Source organism: Malurus melanocephalus, unplaced genomic scaffold, assembly GCF_030028575.1.
Source record: "Malurus melanocephalus ecotype Western Australia unplaced genomic scaffold, MMel_1.1 scaffold_441, whole genome shotgun sequence".
In the NCBI taxonomy this organism is placed as follows: Eukaryota; Metazoa; Chordata; class Aves; order Passeriformes; family Maluridae; genus Malurus; species Malurus melanocephalus.
Window position 1 is genome coordinate 536,590 of NW_026623673.1, and position 22,358 is coordinate 558,947.

General features: G+C 47.2%; 1 protein-coding gene across 2 annotated transcripts; it reads right to left on the minus strand.

The window, feature by feature from the left end:
- Positions 1-10,946: 10,946 nt before the first annotated feature.
- Positions 10,947-18,064, minus strand: LOC130581870 (retinoic acid-induced protein 3-like). Of its 2 annotated transcripts, none has more exons than XM_057380261.1 (4): positions 17,917-18,064; positions 14,492-15,447; positions 13,475-13,518; positions 10,947-12,771 (listed from the first exon to the last, which is right to left on the minus strand). In XM_057380261.1, the coding sequence occupies exons 2-4, from the start codon at positions 15,414-15,416 to the stop codon at positions 12,679-12,681; spliced, it is 1,062 nt and encodes a 353-aa protein (XP_057236244.1). In that variant the 5' UTR covers positions 15,417-15,447; positions 17,917-18,064; the 3' UTR covers positions 10,947-12,678. The 2 variants fall into 2 exon arrangements, with proteins under 2 accessions (XP_057236244.1, XP_057236243.1); XM_057380260.1 differs by having other exon boundaries at positions 17,906-18,063.
- Positions 18,065-22,358: the final 4,294 nt, after the last annotated feature.

The window sequence follows — 22,358 nt, forward strand, 5'->3', positions numbered from 1 at the left end:
CTGACCATRTGTTGATCTCTGTGTAGCCTCATGCCACACCTTTCCCATCTCACTGGGCATGGCAGTGGCACTGTTCCCCACTTTGCTCCTGAGGTGCASGCATGGTTTGTATCAACCATGCTGATGGCTGCACAGGACATCTCTCCAAATCCAAGAATGAAGGCCAGATCTTGATCCCGGGGAGTCGTTTGGCTGGAGACAGCTTTCCACAGAGCTGGTTTGTTAACAGGCAATAGGAGTTCATTTATTTTTCATCACGATTATGCTATTTCTGAACAAGAGAGAAAAATGAGGGTTTATTTCTGAAGCGTATGATTTAGTTTTTGGCCTTTAAAAATTTGTTTGTTTTGAATGAAAGCCCAGAATGCACATAATGTAGCAAAAAAAATTGCAGATACAGACAGGGATTTTTGTTTCACCTTTCAAGTTACTCCCACTCCTGATGGTAAGGCAGAAGCATTTGAAAAGGCTCTGGATGTTTTCCCTTTCCTTGGATAGGAACATAAGAAAATAACAATCCTGAAGTAATACTGGAGGCAGCTGCTTCCAGATATCTCTGCTGAAAGCAGGAAGATATAACCAGGCACACCAGAAGATGAGGAAAATATCCTGGGAACTGCCACCCAGTCAGAGAGTTTCCCAGTGACCTCAATTCCTGCTCCTGGGAGATCTAGCAAGGGGATAAATATGAGCTACCCAGACAATCCTGATGTGAAGGTAAGCACAACTGTTTTCTGAAGTGTTTAATCCCATAATCCACAAATTCATTTATCCTAAATAGCCTTCCAATCTGCTGTGACAAACTTTTCTGGACAGAATCCAGCTCCTGAATGATGAGAAGCTAAAAATGATGTCTATTCCCATGGCTATAGACAGAGAGATGCTACTCAGCAACAAATGCACCACCAAGTGCCTTAAAAATAGCCCCWTTGGAATTATTCAGTGTTTGGGACTTGTCATTTCTTAGGGGTAAAAATGGATTCATTTTGGCACAAAATATGCATAATATGTATCCACAGCWTTATAAATAGCATTTATAAAATTATGTGTGTAATTTTGTCTTAAATTGATGCTGAGCAAAGAGACAAAACAATCAACAAGAACTTAACACAAGTTTTGTTCTTAGATAATTTGGAGATTTTTGCTTTAGAAATGAGGGTGACAAAAGAGACCTTTCTCCCTTCTTTCCTTCTTCCTTTCTTGCTTTAAGACAGCTTAGGGACAAAACTTGAAATTACTGCCATAATGGCAAACGTGGTAACTATAAGCCAAAGAAGAAGCCTGGCCCAAAGWTGTCACCCCACACAAATCAATTCAATGGCTTTAGCTGTTCTTTAGGAGAGASGTATTCAAATGCAGGCCTTTGTATCTCTTGGGATTCCAAGTTTTGCAAGTGGAGTCACAAATATGGTAGAAATTCAGTCGATGAGATGGTGCTCTGAGACATAACTAAGTCAATAGATGGAACTTAACCTGAATTGACTCTTARAGGAGCCTTTGGAGACAATGGTCTTTGTCTTCCTCTCTTGTTATTGGGCTTCCTTTCATCYCACTGCCCTTGCAGGGCTGATGCAGGGCCAAAGCATTGGTACTGGTGGATGAGGAGGATGAAGTCTCGTTGGAGTATCCTGGGCATCTTTCCTTTTCCACTTATTAGCTTTGCTGAAAGGGAGCAGGTGCAAATATGAAGGCTTTGCTGCTGCTCTGCTCTAGGCTTTCCAGCCCACCCCCTACCCTGCAGAGCCTGGCTGCAGGCTGAGGGTCCTTCTTGTCTCTAAAGGTGCTCAGTCACAATCTGAAATGGCTGAAGCAGACTTGATTGTCCTTTCCTGATCAGAGAGGATGAGATAGATTAAAAGGGGAATTTGGCAACTGAGAGAAGAGAATAAAATAGTTTTCCCAGAACAGTGCACAAGACTTCATTGAAATTCTGAGATCCTTCCAATTGTAATGCTTTTCCTTAGAAATTATCATTTTAAAAAACTTTTTAATGAAATGAATAATTTTTTTTAATTTTAAAAACTCTTAGAATAGTACATTTTAAAAGGGTTTTTTTTAAAGAATTTGATTTCACAAAAGTCAGTAATATATTCTGGGTAAAATTACATCCCTCTTACCATTTTACTGAAATTATTAAATGGTTTCTAGAGCAACTTACCAATAGCATTAGGATTCACTTTTATATTTCTTGAGGGGTCAGGGAGGTCTTCATCAGAGAAATCAAGGGAGAGACAAAAATGTCAGAACTGTGCTTTGATGTTTTCCCACCTCTTGCTGAAGCAAAAAATATTGCCTGTTAATGTGATAAAAAGGAGTGAGGCTAGCTGGAGATTTATGCCCTCCTGGAGACATGGTATGTCAGCTCTCCTCCAARTTCTCTCATGCTATTTCCATGGCAACTCCATATAATGATAACTCCCACAGATTTTCTCCTTTTATCTGTTATTTTGGTCTCAGATAGTGATGGAGTTGAGGCATACATTTCTTTCACACCATTTTATGCCCATGGACAACCAAAGTAAATAATGTCCTCATTCTTCAGGTCTTTAGAAAGCACAGTTAGTTCACAGCCCTTTCATGAATTCACCTGCAGAGCTGGACGGAGCTGAGACAGGAAAAGCAGTGCTACAGCTACTCAGAGGAAGCTGCAAAGGATGAATGCTCGCTGTCAGCACAACGAGGCAGGATTACATTCTTCCCCTGCTTTTCTCCTCCCCTTGGCCAGGGTAACAGATGGACACTGAGTGGGGGACCATGGTGTAGTGGGAGGATGGATGGTCTGGGTGCAGGGAGCTGCATCTCAGCTGTCCTGCAGGAGACAGGAGGTCATTCTGTCTGACTGGGAGATGCTCCCATTCCCCCTGCTGTTTGCTCATGATTGCAGGTCTGGTCCAGCTCATGAGACAAGGATTGGGAGCTTCTCCCAGGCATAGCTGAAGCCAGAGAAACCTTTGACCAAGTGCCACTAACCCATGACTTCCTCCCTGTTATGAAACTTCTGCAGCAAGCTGCTGCTGGATGATTTTACAGCAGAAGTGGCAGGCATGCAGCTTTTTCCTGGAAACCTGCACTTGCTTCATCTACCTGGTAAGGCAGGACAGGCCAAATTATTAGCACTGGAGTAGAGAGACCACAGAGATGCTGGAGTCCAGCTGCCAGTGTGGGCTGCACCCACCTTCTGTGCTTGGTTTGCAATTCAGTCAGTGCCAGGGAAGACAGGAYAGCCTGAATGTGAAAACCTATTCCAAACATTCCCTTACTTCACGCCCTTAGAGCATCCAGATGTTTTGACCCTCCTCATTTCCTCCTGCAGAGGCTTCCATTTAAGCAGAAGGGCAATGCTAGCTGAGAGAGCATCCYCCTCCAGGAAGCGATCTTAAACCTTCAACTTGATAATAGCGTTCCTTCTGAATGACGCTGCTGCTCGGAAGGGCTGTCCTACCTGTTTGGTCCCCTCTGTGCTGTAAACCAGGTGTTAGTGGGAGCTCTGCCAGGGCTCAGGTTGGTCTAGTAGAAGGAGTGACTCTTTGTGTAAGAAGTTATTCAGTTCTCTGCATGCAGAGAGATTTGCAGGGATGGGGCATGGCAAGGATAATGCTCACCTGCTGTGACAGTGGTCATTCTTTTCTGAATGACACAGAGCAATCCACCTGGGCRTGAGTGAGCAATCACCCAGATATGGTGAAAACTTGACCTTAACCTTCTGCCCTGAATGTAGGAAGGATCATTTCCCCATCATGCTAACATGATGGAAGGAGAAGCATGTGGAAAACCTCCTGAAGGACTCTCAGCAACTCAAAAGACACAAAAAATGAAACAGTAGAATTTCTAAATAGCAGCTCTAAGGTCACCAATGCAAACTGGTGACCAGCACCTTGTCCACATGTGTTGTGATGATCCCATCAAACACAAACAATTCCCTATTCCCCGGAGGTTGAGACAATGGGGTTAAACACAGCAACAAATCTCTTTTAAGAAGGATGCCACAAAGACAGGTTTCTAAAATCCTTGTGTGTGTCCTAATTCATGCAGGTTTTTTTTTTTTTTTTATTTCATAGGATGTGCTAAGACACATATACACATAAAAATGATTCTTTACTTACTTAGACCTATAGATGTCTCTAAGGTGAGAACTAAAGTCAAAGCAACTTTTGTCTTTGATTGTACCCCCAAGAATTTAACTTTATTTCCYCAATATTCTCACTTCAAATGTATCATCATGCTTCTATTAATTTCAGTGTGAGCATTGTATGCACAGCTGGAGGCAGAGCATGCCCCAAAAGCTGATTACATTCGAAGACAAAGAGGTTACATTTGAAAGAGAAATCAGGAGAGACACTAGCAAGGGTTTCATCTCTGGTATCTTGTGAAGGAGCATGCARCTTCTCTCAGCATTTCCTCATTCATTCCATAAGTTGATTGCACTTTTAGAGAATATTGCCAGACAATAAAGACAAATTATGTTTTTAAAAACGGTAAAATCTATAATGAAACTTGCAGAGGGAGGACTTTTCCCTCCTCCCACCCCACTTGTCCCAGGATTTGGAAAAAGCACTTGTAGCTAGAACCGGGGCTGGACACTCGGTAAATCTGGCTTTAGAACTTCTGCTGCCGGATGAAAAATGCAATCACCACCAAGACACGAATTACTGATTTGTGTGACCTCACTCGAACATTTTGAATAGGTTAAAAATGGTTCGTGCCGTATCTTCGTGCGTTCTGGATAACTGCAGGAGCGGGACCGTGCGCTCACGGTGGATGCAGATACCGCAGTGCCCTCGCCTGGCTGCTGAAGATCCGATGTCACGGTGAAACAGAGTCGGTTCCAGATTTCGTGTGCTCACACAGGAGAGGTTTTAGTTCGTCTTTCAGAGAGTTCACTACAGCRGGCAGTAGAACTGATGTCCTCCTAGGAGAGGAGCAGGGTAACAGAGAGTGTGCCAGTGGCACTGCACTGCTGCAAGAATGGAGCAGACAGCTCTCAGACCATTTGAAGCAATACTACAATCGACCCACAGCCCTTCCATCAGCCTGTGCTCTGGAGAACTGAGCACTCCTTGGCTCAGCACACACGTCTTTGCATCAGTGACTCTGTCTGCCTCTGAGGTGATTTGTGCTTAAGCACTGGGCATTTAATCTTGGCCCTCATCTCACACAAACCATTTGCTGATTTTAACCCAAAAGTCTGGATGTAACAAAGAGCCACAATACAGTCTCGGATACATAGTTAGTGATAGGGGTGATGGGTGAGGAGGAGAAAGGACAAACACCTGACACTTCTTTGTGTAATAAATTTGTCCTGTCCCCATTGCTGCCAGATAACACAGGCTTTGACGCTGGGGATCTCCTGGTTTTCTGACTGGCACRGTCCCACCTAAGCAAGCCCAGAAGCTGGTGGCCTCCATTTGGGAGGCTGGACAGGATGGGGGAGCAGAGCTGATGAGTCTTGCTCTGCCTGSACAGTCAGTCTGCTGGCAGCATGCCCGCTTGCTCCCCACCCCAGCCACTGCCCATCTCCAGTGGCCTCGTGAAGCACCAGGAGTCTGCAATGCAGGGTCTGGGAGCTGAATGATCTTCCTTGATCGCAGCCACCTCACCAGAGATGGGCAGCAGCCTCTGCAGGCAGACATTTCTCTCCAGCAGTTAAAGTGCAGACAGTCAGGAAGAGGCTAGTTGAAATCAAACTAAGCTGTGCCTAAAATAAAGTGAGTTCAGAGACAAGGTCTTTGTGCTGCTGTATAGAACAAACAGAACATCACAGTGGAAAAGCATTCTATTTTCAGCTGGAAAGTTTCGGTTGCTTGGGTTTGGTTGTTTTTGTCGTTTTGTTGTTTTGTTTTTTTTTAAATTATTATTGGAACATGCTGACTCAAAGAAGTCATTTCATGGCAGCAAAATCGCAATTTTTACTGAACTTGAGTGTAAGGCCATGAAATAACTGGGGTTTTTTTTTAAAAAAATTATTATTTTTGTGAAGCGTTTTAACACTAAAGCTGTGACGAGATGCAGGTTTTTCTATCTGGGGTGGGGTTTTTATCGGAGCAGAGTGCGCTTCCCCTCCCTCCCTCCCTCCCTCCCTCCTTCCCTCTCTCCCTCCTTCTCAGCCGCAGCTCCGCGGGGCAAGGGCGCCGCCCCGCGGCCGCTGGCGGAACGCCAGGAGGAGCCTCCCTCAGGCTTCCAGCGCTGCCGCCGCCTCCTCTCCTCGCACACGCTCTCCGAGCGCTGCCTCCGCTTGCTTTGAGGCACCAGAAACCCAAACCCAGCCTCCTCCCTGTTCTCGAGGAGGTTGCTTTCAATCCTGCAAGAGTTGGCGTGGTGGGACGTGCCCCACTGCTCTGGAGAGCACCGCGGGCAGCAGGCGGGTGCTGGAATCATCCTGGATCCCGCGTGCCTCATTCATTTCTCCCTTGGCACCAGTTTCAGGGGGCYGGGTTAGGGGCTGAGGACGTGGCAAGCAGCCGGTGAGAGAGGGCGGTTCAGCACTGCTAAAAACAGAGTGCCTACAGGAGCAGCCTAATTTCTGAATTATAGGGGCGTCCAGGGATGGCCAAGTGACACTGAGCAGCACCTCGGTGACTGACTTCTGAGATTCAAACATGTGTTTGTTCCATGTGGCAAAACCAGTAAAGAGAAGATKTGCATGAAAACACGGTTTCTTACAGCACTGAGCAAGGAGCAGTAGCAAAGTCACGATGCTACTGGGGTCTCTTTYCACGATTAGAGATTTCATAAAAAAAGTCAGCATTTCTCTGTATGCAAGCATTTGATCTTCACTGCAGACTGTTTTGAGAGAAAAACAGCAGACAGTGACATGTGTTGGAGACAGAGCATTCTATTTCAGCTCTTGACTAATTAGTTAGAGAACAAGATGCCCATTTTGTGAGCCACAGCCTTTGCTTTCTCCTTAAATGCACCTGTTACCAGTCTGATGGGAGCAACTGCTCAGCCAGGCAGAGCCYTGGCTGTCTCTGGAGATAGATACAGACAAAATCAGCCTGGCCAGACAGGAGGGCAGCTCCTGCTCCACGCCTGACACTTCAGAAAGTCTTTTGCAGAAAATGGCACTTACATCTAGCACAGTGCTTCACTCGTCACCATAGCAAAAGCAAAGCAAACACCAGTTTCCCTAGAAACTGCATGTGGCAGGGCATGTTGACTTTAAGGGAGGGAAAGAATCCTAAATAGGAAAGTTCTGGGTGCAGAAGGGTGAGTGTGCTGCAGGGAGGGAGAGGGGACAGGGCATGTCCCAGGCCCACAAGGACCAAGATGGCAAGAGTGGGGTAAGCACCCACAGTATAGATTCTCATGTCCACTGTCCTGCAGTGTCACAGACTGCTTGGGGCAGAGGCAGCTGAGTCCCCATGCTTGGGTGCCCCAGAGTGCATGGCTGGTCACCAACACCTCACCAGCCCCTGGTGGTACTCAGGGGTGGGCTCGCTGCTGCTAAGGCTGACCTCCACTTTGCATTCAGAGCCCCTGAAAGCAGACAARTTTGAGCAGGGGCTCTTGGGTTTTCTTCTCCAGGGCTTCCCCSTAAGAGAGGAAGCTGCCACTGCAGCCCTCAGCTGGGTGGCCCTGGGTGCTACTTCTGGCTCCTGTCAGAAACCTGCCTTACAAAGGGAAGCTCAGAACTTCTATTTATAACCACACAAGTCCCCCCAGGGCARAGGGAGTAACTAGTGCTGGGGAGAATGACTCTGAAGAAGGCATTGTCCAGCGAGGCACACTTATGGCAATGTAYCCCAGCCATGTTTGAGGAAGGGTGAGGAGGTACAGCTCAGGAGGCTGTACCTGGAGTACTGTGTCGTTTGGGTCTCTCACTGCTACAGGGCTTGATCAAGTGGGACAAGTCTGGCAGGGGAGCCCCTGAGACCGTGGGGAGATGCTTGGACAGTGTCACTAGGGGGAAAGACTGAGGGACCTGCTTAGGTGTCAGGAGATAGGCTGAGGGTGACAATCCAGTTGCTCTTGTCTATTAATTAAATGGATGCTATAGAGAGGATGGGACCAAACTTCTCTCAGAGGTGCACCGTGAAAGGTCAAGGGATGACAGCAAAGTTACAAGAAGGGAAATTCTGATTTAAACACAGGTTTAAAAAAAAATCCCAACKAGAGTGGTCAGACACCAGCACTGGGACCATGAAAGGCTGTGTGATCTCCAGCTTTGGAGACATTCAAAGATTACCTCAGACTTTGAGATGAGCCTTGTTCAGGGTGGAAGCTGGGCTGGGCCTCTCCAGAACTCTCCTCTCAAAAACCTTTTAGTGACTCTGTAGTTCTGCTAAACCTACTCAAATGTAGGAAAGAGCTGGAAACAAGGAAGAGCTCTGTAGCTTCTCGGAACCACCWGCTCCCTGCATGTTGTGTGAGCTTACACTTGAAAGGGAGCTTGGGGCAGAATAAAGCAAGGAGCATCCCACGTGTTACCCACACATGAGTTTCACACTGGCAGCTTTTAGATCTCATGTTTGTCTTTCAGAAGCTKCAAAATCAGTCACTCCCTGGGGACTGTGTGTGTGTGTGTAGGAGCAGAGTGTATTTAAGTGGAAATGTAGGGCGGACTGAATGCTGTCTCTTGTTCACAAGTGTTGTTGCCCACTAGATGCTGCATTTGCCAGGGATGGCTGAAGGAGACTGCTCCCAGCAGGTCACTTTCCCTGTCAGGGCCAGGAAAATGGGAAGCATTTCTCCCCTCCAGCTATCTCTGGCTCTGGAACAGTGTGATGAGACACACTGAAACCTACAGCGTAGGGTTTGTATGGGAGAAGATGCTGTAATTGGGCAGTGGACACACCACTTGTGCTGCGARCCCTGCTGTGAAAACAGTCGGTCACCTCTGGAAGAGGAGCAACATGGACAACTCGGACCAAAAGCTGCCAAATTGTGGCCCCATAATTCTGTTCCTGGATCTGAATGAAGTGATTCCCCGGCCTTGTGAGCCTGGAGAGAGTGGCCCCAGCTGAGGGAGAGGGACTCATGGTCCGTGTGCCACAGCAAGTGCTACAGGATTTGTAGGAAGAGGGTGAATCCCTCACAAAAAGAAAAAAAAATATATTCTTGTTTTAAGAGGATGGCACTGGCAGCAGCTGCCAGAAGGAGAAGGGAGTATTTGAGATGTGAGCCCAGCAAGGTTCCTTTTCATTCCAGGTTGTGTCACCAGTGACCTGGGCGCGTGTCCCARGGGTTTATTGCACCCTTCATGTTCACTGCTGGCCAGGCACGTGGARCCCCACAGCTCTGGCAAGGCCATGGGATGGTGACCCTGAAGGTCCTGGGATTGAGCAGTGTTTTCGTCCTTCGTTGCTCTTTTCCCATGATACCCCTGACCCGAAGTTCAGCAGAGTTTATCCTGCCTCCTGATAATCCTGGCTGCTTTCATAACTCAGGTGTGCTCTGTGCCAACCCTTCTCTGTGTGTACATTCCTGGCTCTCTGGTCTCCCTGAACAGGGAGAGRAGGGACCGGAAATCAGGGGGCCCCRAAGGCAGCACACCTGCAACAACCACCACCACTATGGGAGCCCTTTGCAGGAAAGAGGGTAAGGATGAGCACCACTGGGTTCACAGGCCTCCCAGAGAGCAGATTTTAAGAAAAAACTGCACACGGATCAGGTAACCTTACTGTTTCCTCAGCTCACTAGTTCCGTTCGGGTCTAGTCTGGCCCCAGCAGTTTAGGATTTCCCTGGGATGTGTGTGTGTGACTAAGTGGCCAGCTGGTTTGGTTTAAGCTCAATTAAAAGGAGAGAGGAAAGTGCTTTCCCAAAAGTCTCTTCTGAAGTGTGAGAAACCTGCAGTGCAGCAGCACCCCTCAACCAGCAGYGCCAAGTTCCACAGAAATTAATATTTATTTTGGCATTTAAACGAGCTCTCACACAAAGCTGCCTTAATATCGAACAAGTGCAAAATAACCCTGGGCAGATTAGTATTTGTGTCATTACAGAGGTTTAAAAAAATTACTCTGAAAGGCACTGTAAATCCGTGGAAGGAGATTTTCATTCTCTGCAGAGCAGCATGCACAGTAACAAGAAAGGAATCAAGAAAATCGCCATGCCCTGAATCAATAGGAGTGCATATGATGTCTCTCATCCCTCCTAGTTCTGCTGCCTCTGGGGCCATGGTGCTTTGGAGGCACTCTATGATCTGTGGCAGTGAAGGAGTTGGTAGGTGTCTGGGATATGGAACATACACACAGTAAGAGCACACCTCACTCTTCTTTCTCCTGTGAGCCTGTGCATTTGCTCCACCACACTCCTCTGAAGCAGAGGAGCTGGCTCAGTTTTAACACATTTTTGAATCATCCTGGAACRTACTATAGCTACATTTAAGCCATCAATGACACCACATCTGCTCGAAAAGCTGATTTCTTGAGTTTGGTACTGTTTCAGGCATATCCCTCYTACCTTCAGTCTGCATCACAGCTTCACAAACCCCTTTTCCCAGCCTGCTCTCCAATGTTTTCTTAACATCCTTGATAATTCTCTCTCATCCTCTGTGTTACACCTGTGGACTGTATAGGTGGAAGGGAGAAGARGAGGGAGGGTTAGCATCATTTCCACCTCAAATTTACCGGAAAAAGGCAAGTTATCCCATGACACATTTGAAAATCAGTCCTTAGGAGGGCTCTCTCTCTCTTGCCAAGGGATTCAGAAGCCTCAGATGTCCCTGTGTTGCCCTTCAGTGCTGGTAGGCAGTGTGGGGAAGGCACAAGTTGACCTCTTCTAGACAGCACTGGGAATGCCTGTGGAAGGCATTCTTGGCATTTATTTGCCAAGAGAATATGGATATGTGGTAGCATAATAGAACATGTAAAATCTCATGGGAGAGTATGCTCTAGGCAGGGAAATTATAACCTCATACCATCAGGAGGTTTAAAAATTATTATTACTATCATTATCATTGTCATCTTCACTGATGTTATTTTGTTTTGATATTGTTTCTATTTTCAAATAAAAATATTACATGTATCCAGAACACCAGAAAAACATCCTTTTACAAACTGAATTACATACCTACAAACTCCTTTCCTATTCTTGATTATGCAAGTACCCAGCAAGAGACAAGCAATTAAATACAGGAGTATTGACACAGCAGAAACAGACATATATAGTGATGAAAAGTTCACATATTTCCTCTGGCATTTGTTTGCTGTGGCTTTGACTTATATTTCATCATTTCTTAAGCACTCCCAACATTGAATCAACTTCATTCAAGAAAAGTAGSATGGAGAAGCTACTAACCCTTCTTCTGCACCCTCAAGCAGCTGATCTTTAGGTCACAGTGACAGCTTCAAAGCAGCCAGCATCTCTTTGCTGTTTTCCCCCAAGCACAACCTCCCAGGGGGCCCACTCCAACCCTTGGAGAGCTACTGCTGTCACCCCACCAGCYATTGCAGGAATCACATTTCCAAGGAAGAACACTAGTTTCTCATAGTCAGGCTGTTTGGAGTTTTATTAATGAAACAGTCAATATACAAAGTCCTAAATAAATATACAGCTATGTCAGACACCAGTGTACCATACACACCCACTCGGAGAGCTCGCTGTAGTTATATATATATTCCATGGAAAGCTGTTTATCAATGCAAAGCAGGTTACACAGAATGATTCAACTCTGCAGACTCATTGCTCATCACCAGGGTGCAGTCCACACACCACACACACACACACATCACACACGTGCTTTTGCTCACTCACRCCTGGGAAGAAGGCTGACCACCCTCTGTAACCTGGCTGCTCAGGAAAYATTTGTTGTAATGTCACAGACACACTCAGCAAGAGGTCGACATCCAAGGTTCACAGGATTATATCCCACCAGAGAATTGCAAGGAGCCACATGGAAGAGGCTTTGTCTTTGGGGATGCACAGCCTGGAGTGGCAGGGGTGGGGAGGGAGGGTTTGTGGGGTTGGGCAGGCACCTCGGGGAGCTCAGCTGGGGCACATGGGCAGGAGTCAGAGCTGGGAAGGAGGCTGTTACAACATGAATTGGAAAATGTGTCAGTAAATTGGTGTCGCTGGTTTTATGTCTTTAAGTTTTCTTGCCCATCTCCAGCATGGTTCCTAGATGATAAGGGATGTATTGGAAGCAAATATGAAGATGAGAAAATGAATACGCTTTTCTGTTTCTCTGTCTCTTCTCCACTGATCTCTGGAGAACAGCCAGGCAGGGCTGGGAGTGGGCACTAAAGTAACAGTGGACAGATAAAGATGTCCTCAGTAGTACCTGAGGTGTCTTCATTGGTGGGCAGGAGGAAGGAATGTGTAGGACTGATGCTCCTGGTCCTTCCTCTTCTCCCATCRGACGAGGTGGGCAGGCACCCCCTTCTGATTAAAGCAGGTCCTGTCTGGGGCAGAGCCAGTTGCAGACCTGGCTGATGATCTTCCTGCTTCTCTAGCATTCCAGCTGAAAACAGGCCAGGATGCTCCTCTGTTAGCAGAGAGAAGCTCCATTCCATGGAGACACAGAGAGASCAGGGACAGGGTGGCCAGGGCTGTKTCTGACAGCTAAGTTTGATGAGTAAGAGGGAGCTACAAGGGTGCCTGTGTGGGGAAAGAGAATCCCCCTCCTCTTTTGCTGGTGTGGGTTGACTTTCTTCTGCAGGATCATCTCACTTGTCACCATGTGGCCCATTCCCCGTGCCTCTGCTGAGGGGCACTCAGTCTCTCTGCTCACTGTGAAGCTGCTACATGGGGCTTTTCCCACCCGTGTAGTCGTGGTATGGGCTTGTCCGGGCCTTGGGGCGAGGGATGGAGAAATCATTCTGGGGTTCAATGGCCTGAAAAGGAAGCACAGAAGTCTTCACCTTTGAAAACTGGAGAGAAGTAATGAAACAGGGCTTACAGAGAAAACAAAGGAAGGGAGAAACAGAGGTGAAGGTTTCCTGAGAATGTGACCAATAAGGCTTTGGAAGAGGATCCTGGCAGAACAAATAAATGATGGAGATCTGTCACCAGAGGACATGTGGGAATAGGATGTGAGCTACTAGACTGGCTAGGCTGTGGTCTGAAGGAGGATTGGCAAATGGACAGGTGCACATTCAGACTGCTCACTCTGGATCTGCATTGCAAATTCTAGTGTCTGCTGGTGGGAATACATTCAGGRCATGGGCTGAAGAAATAAGCACAGTTTCCTGAAGAAAGGGCACAGTCTATTGTAGGAATTGTGCTCCAACAGAGGACTTCTTATGTGATACCAAATCCCAAAATATTGAATACCACAGCCTCTATATCTTGGGCCCTTTTTGCCTTCCCATGTCCCTGGACATGTCACAGCTCTTTCTTTCTCCCCAGTTACAGGCACCTCCATGATGTCAGAGTATCACTTGGCTCCATGCAAAGCATCTGCCTGCCTTCACAGAGCCTGCTCTAGGGTCCATCTACCTTTGCCCCTTCTTCTTCCCTTCCTTTCAGCACCTGAAMCATAGCCTACAGCCTGCATGTGGTGAAACATGACATGGGTGATGGGGAGCATGAACTTACCTTCATCTGAAACTGAGAGGCGTAGGGAGAGTAGTTGAGGTCTCCTGAGTCACAAGACAAAAGTAGGGGAAAGTTAGCATATTAGCAAGACATAGCAGCTTGGAAATATCACAAGGGATATCCTAAGGGTCTGTGGCTACACTAGCAGCTGCTTTTAGACTGGTCTAAGTATGCAGTGTGCAGGCAGGAATGGGCCAAAATCCATAGGTGGAGGACATTAAATATTTCCTTCTGAAAGCAGGAATGAATGGTATTGCAAATAGCAGGATATAGGTGGCCTTGGAGTTTAGACACCTCCTGTTGCCTCACAATTACTGTCACTATCACCAGCCAAATCCCTCCCATCTGTATGCACAAGACCCCCTTTCTGGTATTCCCTGGGTGAGCACAGCTTTTCTTGGCTATTTTTTTACAAACCTAGGGGTCTGACTTCAGGTGATAAATATGATACCAGTAACAGATCCACAGGGAGAGGAATCACATCTCCTACCCACAGATTTGGGAAACCTCAACTGCTAAAACATTTTGCTTTGTCCAAGTAGGCAGAAGACTCATACAGAAAAGGAAGACCTCCTTGGATGAAGGATTCATTCTCACATGGATATGGGAAYCAGATCAGAACCGGGGTAAATAACCTCCAAGTTAAACCCTGGATAGGCCTGAAGAGCTGATATGTCACTAAGAGACACAAAACCCTTCCTGATTTTTAACATGGACTTCCCAGGTATAGCAGAGTCATAAGGAGTTACGTTTCAGCCCTGACATGCAGCAAGTCTTCTGCTCAGTCTATTTCTACACCTCTTCAGCATTTGCATTGGTCCTCACTAATTTCCCTCGTGTGGAGATTAATTTACATGTGCATTTCCAAAATTTCATCAGTCTGAAGCTTTTTCCTAACCTCTAATTTATCTATCATCTTCAAATCTTTTCTTGTAGCTCTCCTACCTCTTTTAGCCCATGAGTGGTGCTTGYGTGCTTAGGGCTAGGGGGACAGGGGAGTCATTCACTTCATCATACCTTGCACGATCTCATCTTGGGTGTAGGCACGGTTTTCCACTCCACTTGCCTGCTTTATGAACTTGGGTTGGCAGAATTCATTTTCTGGAGGGTAGTCCTCCAGCTTCAGAGGAGCAGTGAGGAAACAAATTTCGGGGACAATATACATGATCAGRAAAATCCAGCCATTGGACACCAGAGCAATGGCCACAACAGGATCATCCCAAATTTCTTTCTTTAAAGCTGTGTTGCCTCTCATGAGCATAGTGATCCACACTACCCAAATGGCAATGGAGAACAGGATGGTGACAAAGATGTGCGCCCCATGCCTCTTCCAGCTTTTGTATGACCCACAGAATGTGAACATGGAAACCAGGAAGGTCAGAGCCATCAAGAAGAGCACGTAGATCAAAAGCATGACAAAGTCCTTGTTGGTATTCTCCCGAGACATATTCAGAAATTCTTCTCTCTGGTTTACTAACATGGTGACTAAATACTCAATGCTGATCACAACTTGTACCAGGGCAAAGGAAACAATGAAGAGCAGCAGCACCCGCCAGGAGAAGGGTTTTCGTCCTCTCACTAGTTTGGTGAGGTTGCAGGCATGGGTGAGGAGGCATGAGAAGCAGAGAGCAAAGATGACTCCAAATAGGAAGAAGCGAGTGGGACGAGTCCTGTCATTGAGTTTAATGATGAAGGCAAAAGTGAGACCAAAAACGCCGAGTGTGCCTAAAAGAAAGAAAAAATAGACGGAGATCATGTGCCGCTTGCTGTTGTCTTGGACTTTGCAGATGAGGAAGAAGAGCGAGCAGATGAGGAAAATGGTGATGAGGATGCCTGCTGCAGCCAGCGACTCCAGGACGATCCCCCAGGCTGCCTCTGTGTCACAGAGCCGGTAGTAGTCAGCATCGATGCTGCCGCAGCCGTGGGGAGCCGACGTTGTCATCCTCTCGCCTTTTTGAACAACCTCTCTGAAGCTGTAGAGAAAGAAAAAACACAGGCTGTAAGGTCACCCACCTGGGGAAGGAGAGGCAGGACAGATCTCCATCCCCGTATCACTGGGCAAGGACASCACAGTGCTCAGGACATGGGACAATGGGAGCAGAGTCATCTCATTGCTTGGTGCTGGCTCTCCACCAAGGGCAAGCCAAGCCCCTCAGGAGGAGGTAATTCACCCTGCATGTCCTCTCCACTGTGCCTGATATTGTGCAATGTTTTAGGAGTGTACGGAGCAGGGAGAAGGTGAGGTGCTTCAGCAGGCATTTGCCTGGTGCCCTGCAGTGCAGAGACTGAGCTGCCTTGTCACTCCTGTGATACAAGAGCAGCTGTTAGTCATAATTCAGTTGACGCTCTTTTGACAAGTTCAAACAACATCAGTACCCTGTACCAGGGAGATTCAGAGACGAACAATGCAGAAAGGAAATTCGTTGTTCTGTTTGTTTTCCCTCTTTYAATTTCTCTAAAGCACTTGTGGCTTTGGTTTACTGTTAGGAATGGAGAACTTTAATGCATTTTACCTTGCAGATAACTAACCTGGATGCCTGCGGCATAGCTCTTCTTACTCCAAAATTAATAGCAAATATAGACACCAACCATTAGCCCTAAACTCATATTCCTCCTTCTTCAAGGCAGCGTAACAATAAGGCAATAATAACTGCCTMAGACGTCAGTCTCCTCCCCAAGATATTGCCTTGCACTGACTGGAGGGACATGGAGCTAATGTTATTCATTGCATGAGAAGGAACCACCGAGTTATTGCGTGCGGAGTCCACAAGTCAATGATGTCAAGGTCTCTAACGCATTCCTGCTGTCTCATCATAAGGATTTCAGTGCTGTCTGAGCACACCTGTCTCCCAGAGGATAAGAGGGCCTAAGCGGGCTCTTTAGAGGAATTAAGCTCCCTACTTTCTTGGGAGCTTGAAGCATGTGGGGAAAGGCACTCCCCGACGGTGTTGGGCACTTYGTGGCCCATTATGCAGGCACAGAGTGAGTTTAGATCCTAAGGGCCAGATACTGATTTCTAGATAGCAATTCCTCAGTTAGACCTGAGTTTCTAAAATCTATCATAAGAGGAGTTTAGATACAATATCACAATGAAACATGAGTGAACCCATCCTTAACAGTGACCCACACTGGAAAATGAGGGGTTTTCTGATAAAGAAAAAAATTAACCTTGCAAAATTTAGACTTCAGTGCTCACTGAGCTTTTTGCCTTGATTTTCCTACTCCAGAACAACWTACTGGAGTTATGAAGTTAGTTCTCAAACCCTTACAGAAGATTTTAGTGGGTGCAGATAGTGTTTTTAATAAATGGCAGTTGATCGAATCAAGGGATGAACAAAAGGTGAAAATATTACTGACTCACTCTCAGCYCCACACATGCTTCAGTGGGACCTGCTTGTAACTGTACTGGGGAAATATTTTTCCAGTTTTTATTTTCACTCTGTAAAAGACATACAGCTCTTCAAAAGGCTGGCTACAGTAAAATGCAAATTATTCAAATATGCAGGAACTTTGGACTTGCATGGAGAGAACAGAATTAGTGGATAGCACATGCAGGAGTTTTCACAATCATTGCACACAAAATTTTGGGGGTTTATGACCTCTTGCACAGACAGCTGAATTACCTGGGCATTTGTGAGTAATAAATATGGAACGTTWGTGAAAAGTTGAAGAGAAAATTCTAAACTTTTATCCACAGACATTTACTGTTGATTAGATTAGTTTATCTGTTCACAGCTCTGGCAGATACAGACTGGTTCTCGATGTCGAGGCACGCGGAGAGCCCAGAGAACCAGCGTGAGTRACCTCATGACAGCACAGAGCACACCCATAGCTTTGAGTCCTGGCTGGTGCTGACTGCAAGTGGTGCTTGCCACAGCCAGCCAGTGGAACAAATGGGATGGAAAGAACCTTGCTGACTTGGAGAACTGGGCCACTTGCAACCATTCTTACTGCCTTTTTCTTTTTTTCCAGGGTAGATGTCCTATGAGGCAGGATGAGGCATGAAGAGCCTCTACCCTGTCTCCTGGGCAATTGTTGCTCTCCAGAAGCTGAGTCTGCTCATCCAGCACCTACAGAAGTGTCTGGGAATTCCAAGGGGCTCTGTAGTCTGTGCAAGGGAGCCTGTGCTGTGGCAACTTATCCTGCACACCCCAAATCATAGCTCTCACTTGAAAGCTGAGTCTTCTCCCTCCACCCTGACCCTCCTTTCCCACTGATACGTGCACATAAAATATATCCATTCACCCCCAAATTTCTAATAGTTTTGCGGGAGTGTCTTCCCAGCTCCAGCTGGCAATCCCATCTTAGAGTCACGGATGGGAGGCACCGTCAGCTCCCCGCGGCACCCATGGCCCTGCTCTTCCACTCCACAGAGCCGTGGTCCCGCACGCCATCCCACCCCAGCCCCTGTAAAAAACTGCCTTGAATTACCTGTGTGGTGCCTGGCGAAGGCAGCAGGGAGGCTCCGTCCAAAGAGGGGACACCTGCGCTCCTGCAGCCCCAGCCCAGCAGCAGCTCCGCTCGCCCTTGCTGCGAGCTTTAACAGCTGGGGGSTGAGGAGGTGGGGCCGAGCACGCCTATTCCAGTTCCACCGCCTCTCTCCCACAGGACACGGCTACGAAAATTCGGAGCCTGTGCCAGGAAGTGAAGTAAGGGCTCCTGACGTCAGCGGGGCACTCACCCCTGCGTCGGGGTGGAGATGGAGCCCTGGGACAGCGCTGAATGCTGCTCAGTCAGGCAGCTGATAAGGTGCTCCCCTGTCTGGCTCCTGGCACCCGTGGGTGGGGACCGGGACTATGAATAGCAGTGTGTCCCCTCCCTGCTCCAAGCCTTTTGTCTCTTTGCCTGCTTTCTCACCAGATAAGTGCCTGCAAAGTAGGAGATGAGGAGGCTGTGGAGTGTGAATGCTCCCACAGTGCCCAGAGGGAGGGTGGAAAGCCTGGATCCAGAGATGGTTTTCTCCGGGCTATCAATGGCTGCTGCATCTTCGTGTGGAGACGTGTCGCTCTGCGTGTCTGCTCTGCGTATCCCTTCCACCCGTGCCAGCGAGAGCCACCAGCTTCTTTCCTGAAAGGGCAGGTTGGCTTTCCTCGTGTCTCACTGGGACSGACCTTTCTTTCTGAAGGCTCAGTTCTACCTGCTGGAGAGCTCTGAGTCACTTTGTCCAAATTGCTGGCCCAAAAGGTTAATGAACAAAGGCAATGACAAATTCCCCCTTGCTCTACATTTTATGCCTCTGGCCCGACACACCTATCAACACAACCCCATCCAAATCCTCGAGTATCTCCAATGTGTTTGTGACTCCATTTGTTATTTCAAATATTACTCACTAGGAGTAAGGAGTATTTCATTATCCTGATTAAGGAATTGACCTCAGGGCCTATCCTCACTGAGCACTCAGCCCCTACACATAGCCCCAAACCTGAAAATCCCCCCGCACTTCATGATGTTTGTGTACCAGGAGTGTGGGGCAGGGGGAGCAGCAGCTGCACATGTCTAAATGCCCACAGGTGTCTCATCTGCTTGTTAATTTTGTTTGTTTGTTTTAGGGCTTTTGGCTTTTTTTCTGGGTCCTGATCCTCTTTGAATTTCACATGTGGAGATGGCCACAAAACTGTATGAGAGAGTCCTCTCTTCCACACCCCACAGAAGTACCTGAAGGAGTACCTGAAGACCTGCAGGAGTGGGTGGCTCATCCAGTGAAAGGCAACACTCAGTGCAGTCGCTGTGGAGTGGGTCATGTTGAGCCCTAAGACAGTTCTTCGTTCCTTCCTATTTTTATTTCAGTGTAAAAGTCTGAGGCCTCTTAGAAAAGGGCATACCAGGTTTCTCTRCATGAAAGTAGTCTAAACTTTAAAGCAGATCCTGGGCTTACGGAGCCAGCCAAGAAGGCAGCATTCAAGARAATGAGAAGGGAAAATAAACTGTGATGGAGAGGAGTTTAGTACCATCTCAGTGGACCCAACTTGTCAAGGTAAGCATCCCAAGAAGCTTTCAAAGGTCACTGGTCACTGCCAGCCTATTTGCATCTTGTCAGAGCACATTAAGGACTGCCAGCTACTTCCCTACATTTACACAGACACACAAAACCTCATGGAATAGACTGTGTCAAATCGTATCAGGCGAAAAAAAGAAGAAAATATAAAAGTAACACAGATGCTTCTCAGAATGCCTGAGAAATCCGGGAGAATCAGTCATCAGACATAACCTGTACTTTCAAAAGGCTAATGGGGCTACATTTAAAAACAACCCCAAGCGACTTATGAGCCTGACGGGCTGCTGACTCACTGTAGSTAGTGTGAGGCATGGTGGCCATGGCTCCTGTGCTGAGCCAAGGAGGGTGGAGAGGCACCACTGGTCTACATGGGCAGGTACAAATGGTGCAGCGATCACACCAGAAAGGCGAGATGGCTGTCACCTCGCTTTAGGGACAGGATGTAACCTGCAGGTAGAGGCACCTAAATTTAGATGTCTCGTGGTTATTACCTAAATGTGAACTGAGTGTCTCAGCTCAGAAACAGCCAAAAGGTCAGAAGGACTGTCCCAGCCGATTGGATGCAGGTGCCTGTTTCTGTGTACACCGAAATGCTCCCAGGTGTGGCTGCCTGGRTTGCCTGAGGTCTCACTTCAGTGGCTTGCACATGCCCATAGTGTCATTCCAGGTGCCCCAGGGTCTCCTGCTCAGCTTCCAGTGACCACTACAGAAGCACATGCATTTCCCACACCTCCTCTATCAGATCTGGCAGGCCTGTGCAGATATTTTGGATACCCTTAGGCATTTCAAATCACCTTTCTAAGAGTAAATGGATTTTGCACACTCAATCCCCCCAGGCTATTTCAGAGTTGGGATATAGCCTGGGTATATGTTTGGGTACCTAGTCCATGGGATGGACTTAATTCTGGTTCACCAGCATAGATAAATAGTTCATTTTAGCTCTGTTACTTGTGACTCAGTCAACAGCATAGGAATGGCACATAAGAAACAAAAGCTCTGGGAGTCAATCCTTCTGGAGCATTAGCTCACACTGAACAACACAGGGGATTCCAAATGACCCTAGGTACCAGAGTATGGACAATTAAATTGATTCCTAGGTGTCTACAGAGCAGAATTCTTTATGAGGCAGTCATGTGGAATCCCACTATAGTYGGTGTAGAGAAGGGGGCACTTCCAGGGTAGTTGCAGTTCATCTGCTTCAAGACAAACCAAATCACACCTGACAAATACCCATGCCTTTCCAACAGAGATGGAGACAAGATAATGATCTTTACACTTGACAGCTGAATTGCATAGCGAATCTCCAAAACAATTTAAACACAGGCCAGTAGCAAAATGCTGGTAATGTTGGAAGTTCCTTTGTGTGGGAGGCTTTGGTAGCAAAACTGCTTGTTTTGGCCATATTGCAGCCCTGGACAAAGCAAGCTGACTGCTGGTAGCGGGGAGTAGAGTGACTATGGCTGACAAGGAGAGTCAGGCACAGCAGCAGGGCCTGGCTCCTTTGGGCAGCAGGCACCCACAATTCCCAGCTCTCAGGCAGCAGGATGAGGGCAGGATGAGGGATGCGCTCTCCTGCTTGTGTCAGCTCTGCTCCCTGCTCCTTCCTGCAGCTGGCATTCTCTGGCTCTGCTCCCTCCTGCGGGGTGGGAGTGCCCAGTGCTGCCCACAGTGCCCTGGGCCAGCCCTTCTCCACTGGCTGCAGKGTCACAGGGCTGAGCTGCCAGCAAATGGCAGAATGCTTCAGCCCCCTCAGCTCAGCCAGGAGTGGGGAAGGCAGCAGGTCTGGGAGGTGCAGCGACCGAGATAATATCTTTTATTAAGACAAGTAATAAAGAAAGTWGATGCCTGGGGGGAGATGGTGCATGGTGCTCTGGAATGTGTCTAAATAACATGTTTATGTTTGAGCAGTGATGTTGGCTGCGGTGTGAATATGCTCGTGTCAGTCCTTCTGCTTGGTTACCTGTGCACAAAAGATAGCTGAACAACAGAGAGCTGAACAGCATAAAAACAGCCTTGCTCCCCGAAAAACATCCCCCCTGCCAGTACTGACCACAGTCATCTTGAGCTAACGCTACAGCAACCTACACCCCATCCTGCTCCATCCATTTTCTTCRTCTTTAAATCAGTTCAGGTATAAACACTGACACCCTTGGAAAGAGCCTGGAACAGAGATGATGGGTCTTCAGCCAGCCAATCCAGGATACCTTTGCCTTACACAGGAGAGAAGACAAAGGGAGGGGGTGTCATTTCTGAAAAGGGAAATGTTGGATCTTTGCATAATACTGGGCTTTCTCCTGGTGTCCTGTCCCCAAATCCCTCATGCTCTGGCTTTGGAAGCATGTATCCAAGGATTACCAAAAACTCAAAGACTCTAAAAGTTAAATAGCTTTCCTCTGGAAATGAAGAGTATTGCACCAAAAAGTAAATATTACTTGAATAATTGCAAAAGAAACACATTCTGGTGTCCTTCAGAGTCATTACTTTTCTCTGCAGTCATCAGTTCTTCCCAACTGCATTCTGTGCTCCCTGCCATTTTCAGTCTCAGGAAAAAAAAAATTCTGGTATGTAACAATTCTTTGCTTTCTGTGTTGATTGCTGCCTCCTCCCAAAGAGGTTCCCTYCTTTAAATGAGCAGGTTTTGGCCAACCCCTTTCTCTTCCTGGCTCCTAAATGCAGATTCCTGGTACTGGACTTTCATTTACTGGGAAAAGGAGAAATTTTGTCAAGAAAAGGGCAAAGAGACTCATTAAAATATTGAAATCAATATATCCTATAAACAGAAACTTTCAAACTTGTGAATTAACTGCAACAGCAATCCCAGTTGGTGAGAAGACCTTGCTTCTGGATATGTAATGGAAGTGGATTGGCTGGTCCTCTGCTAGGAATATG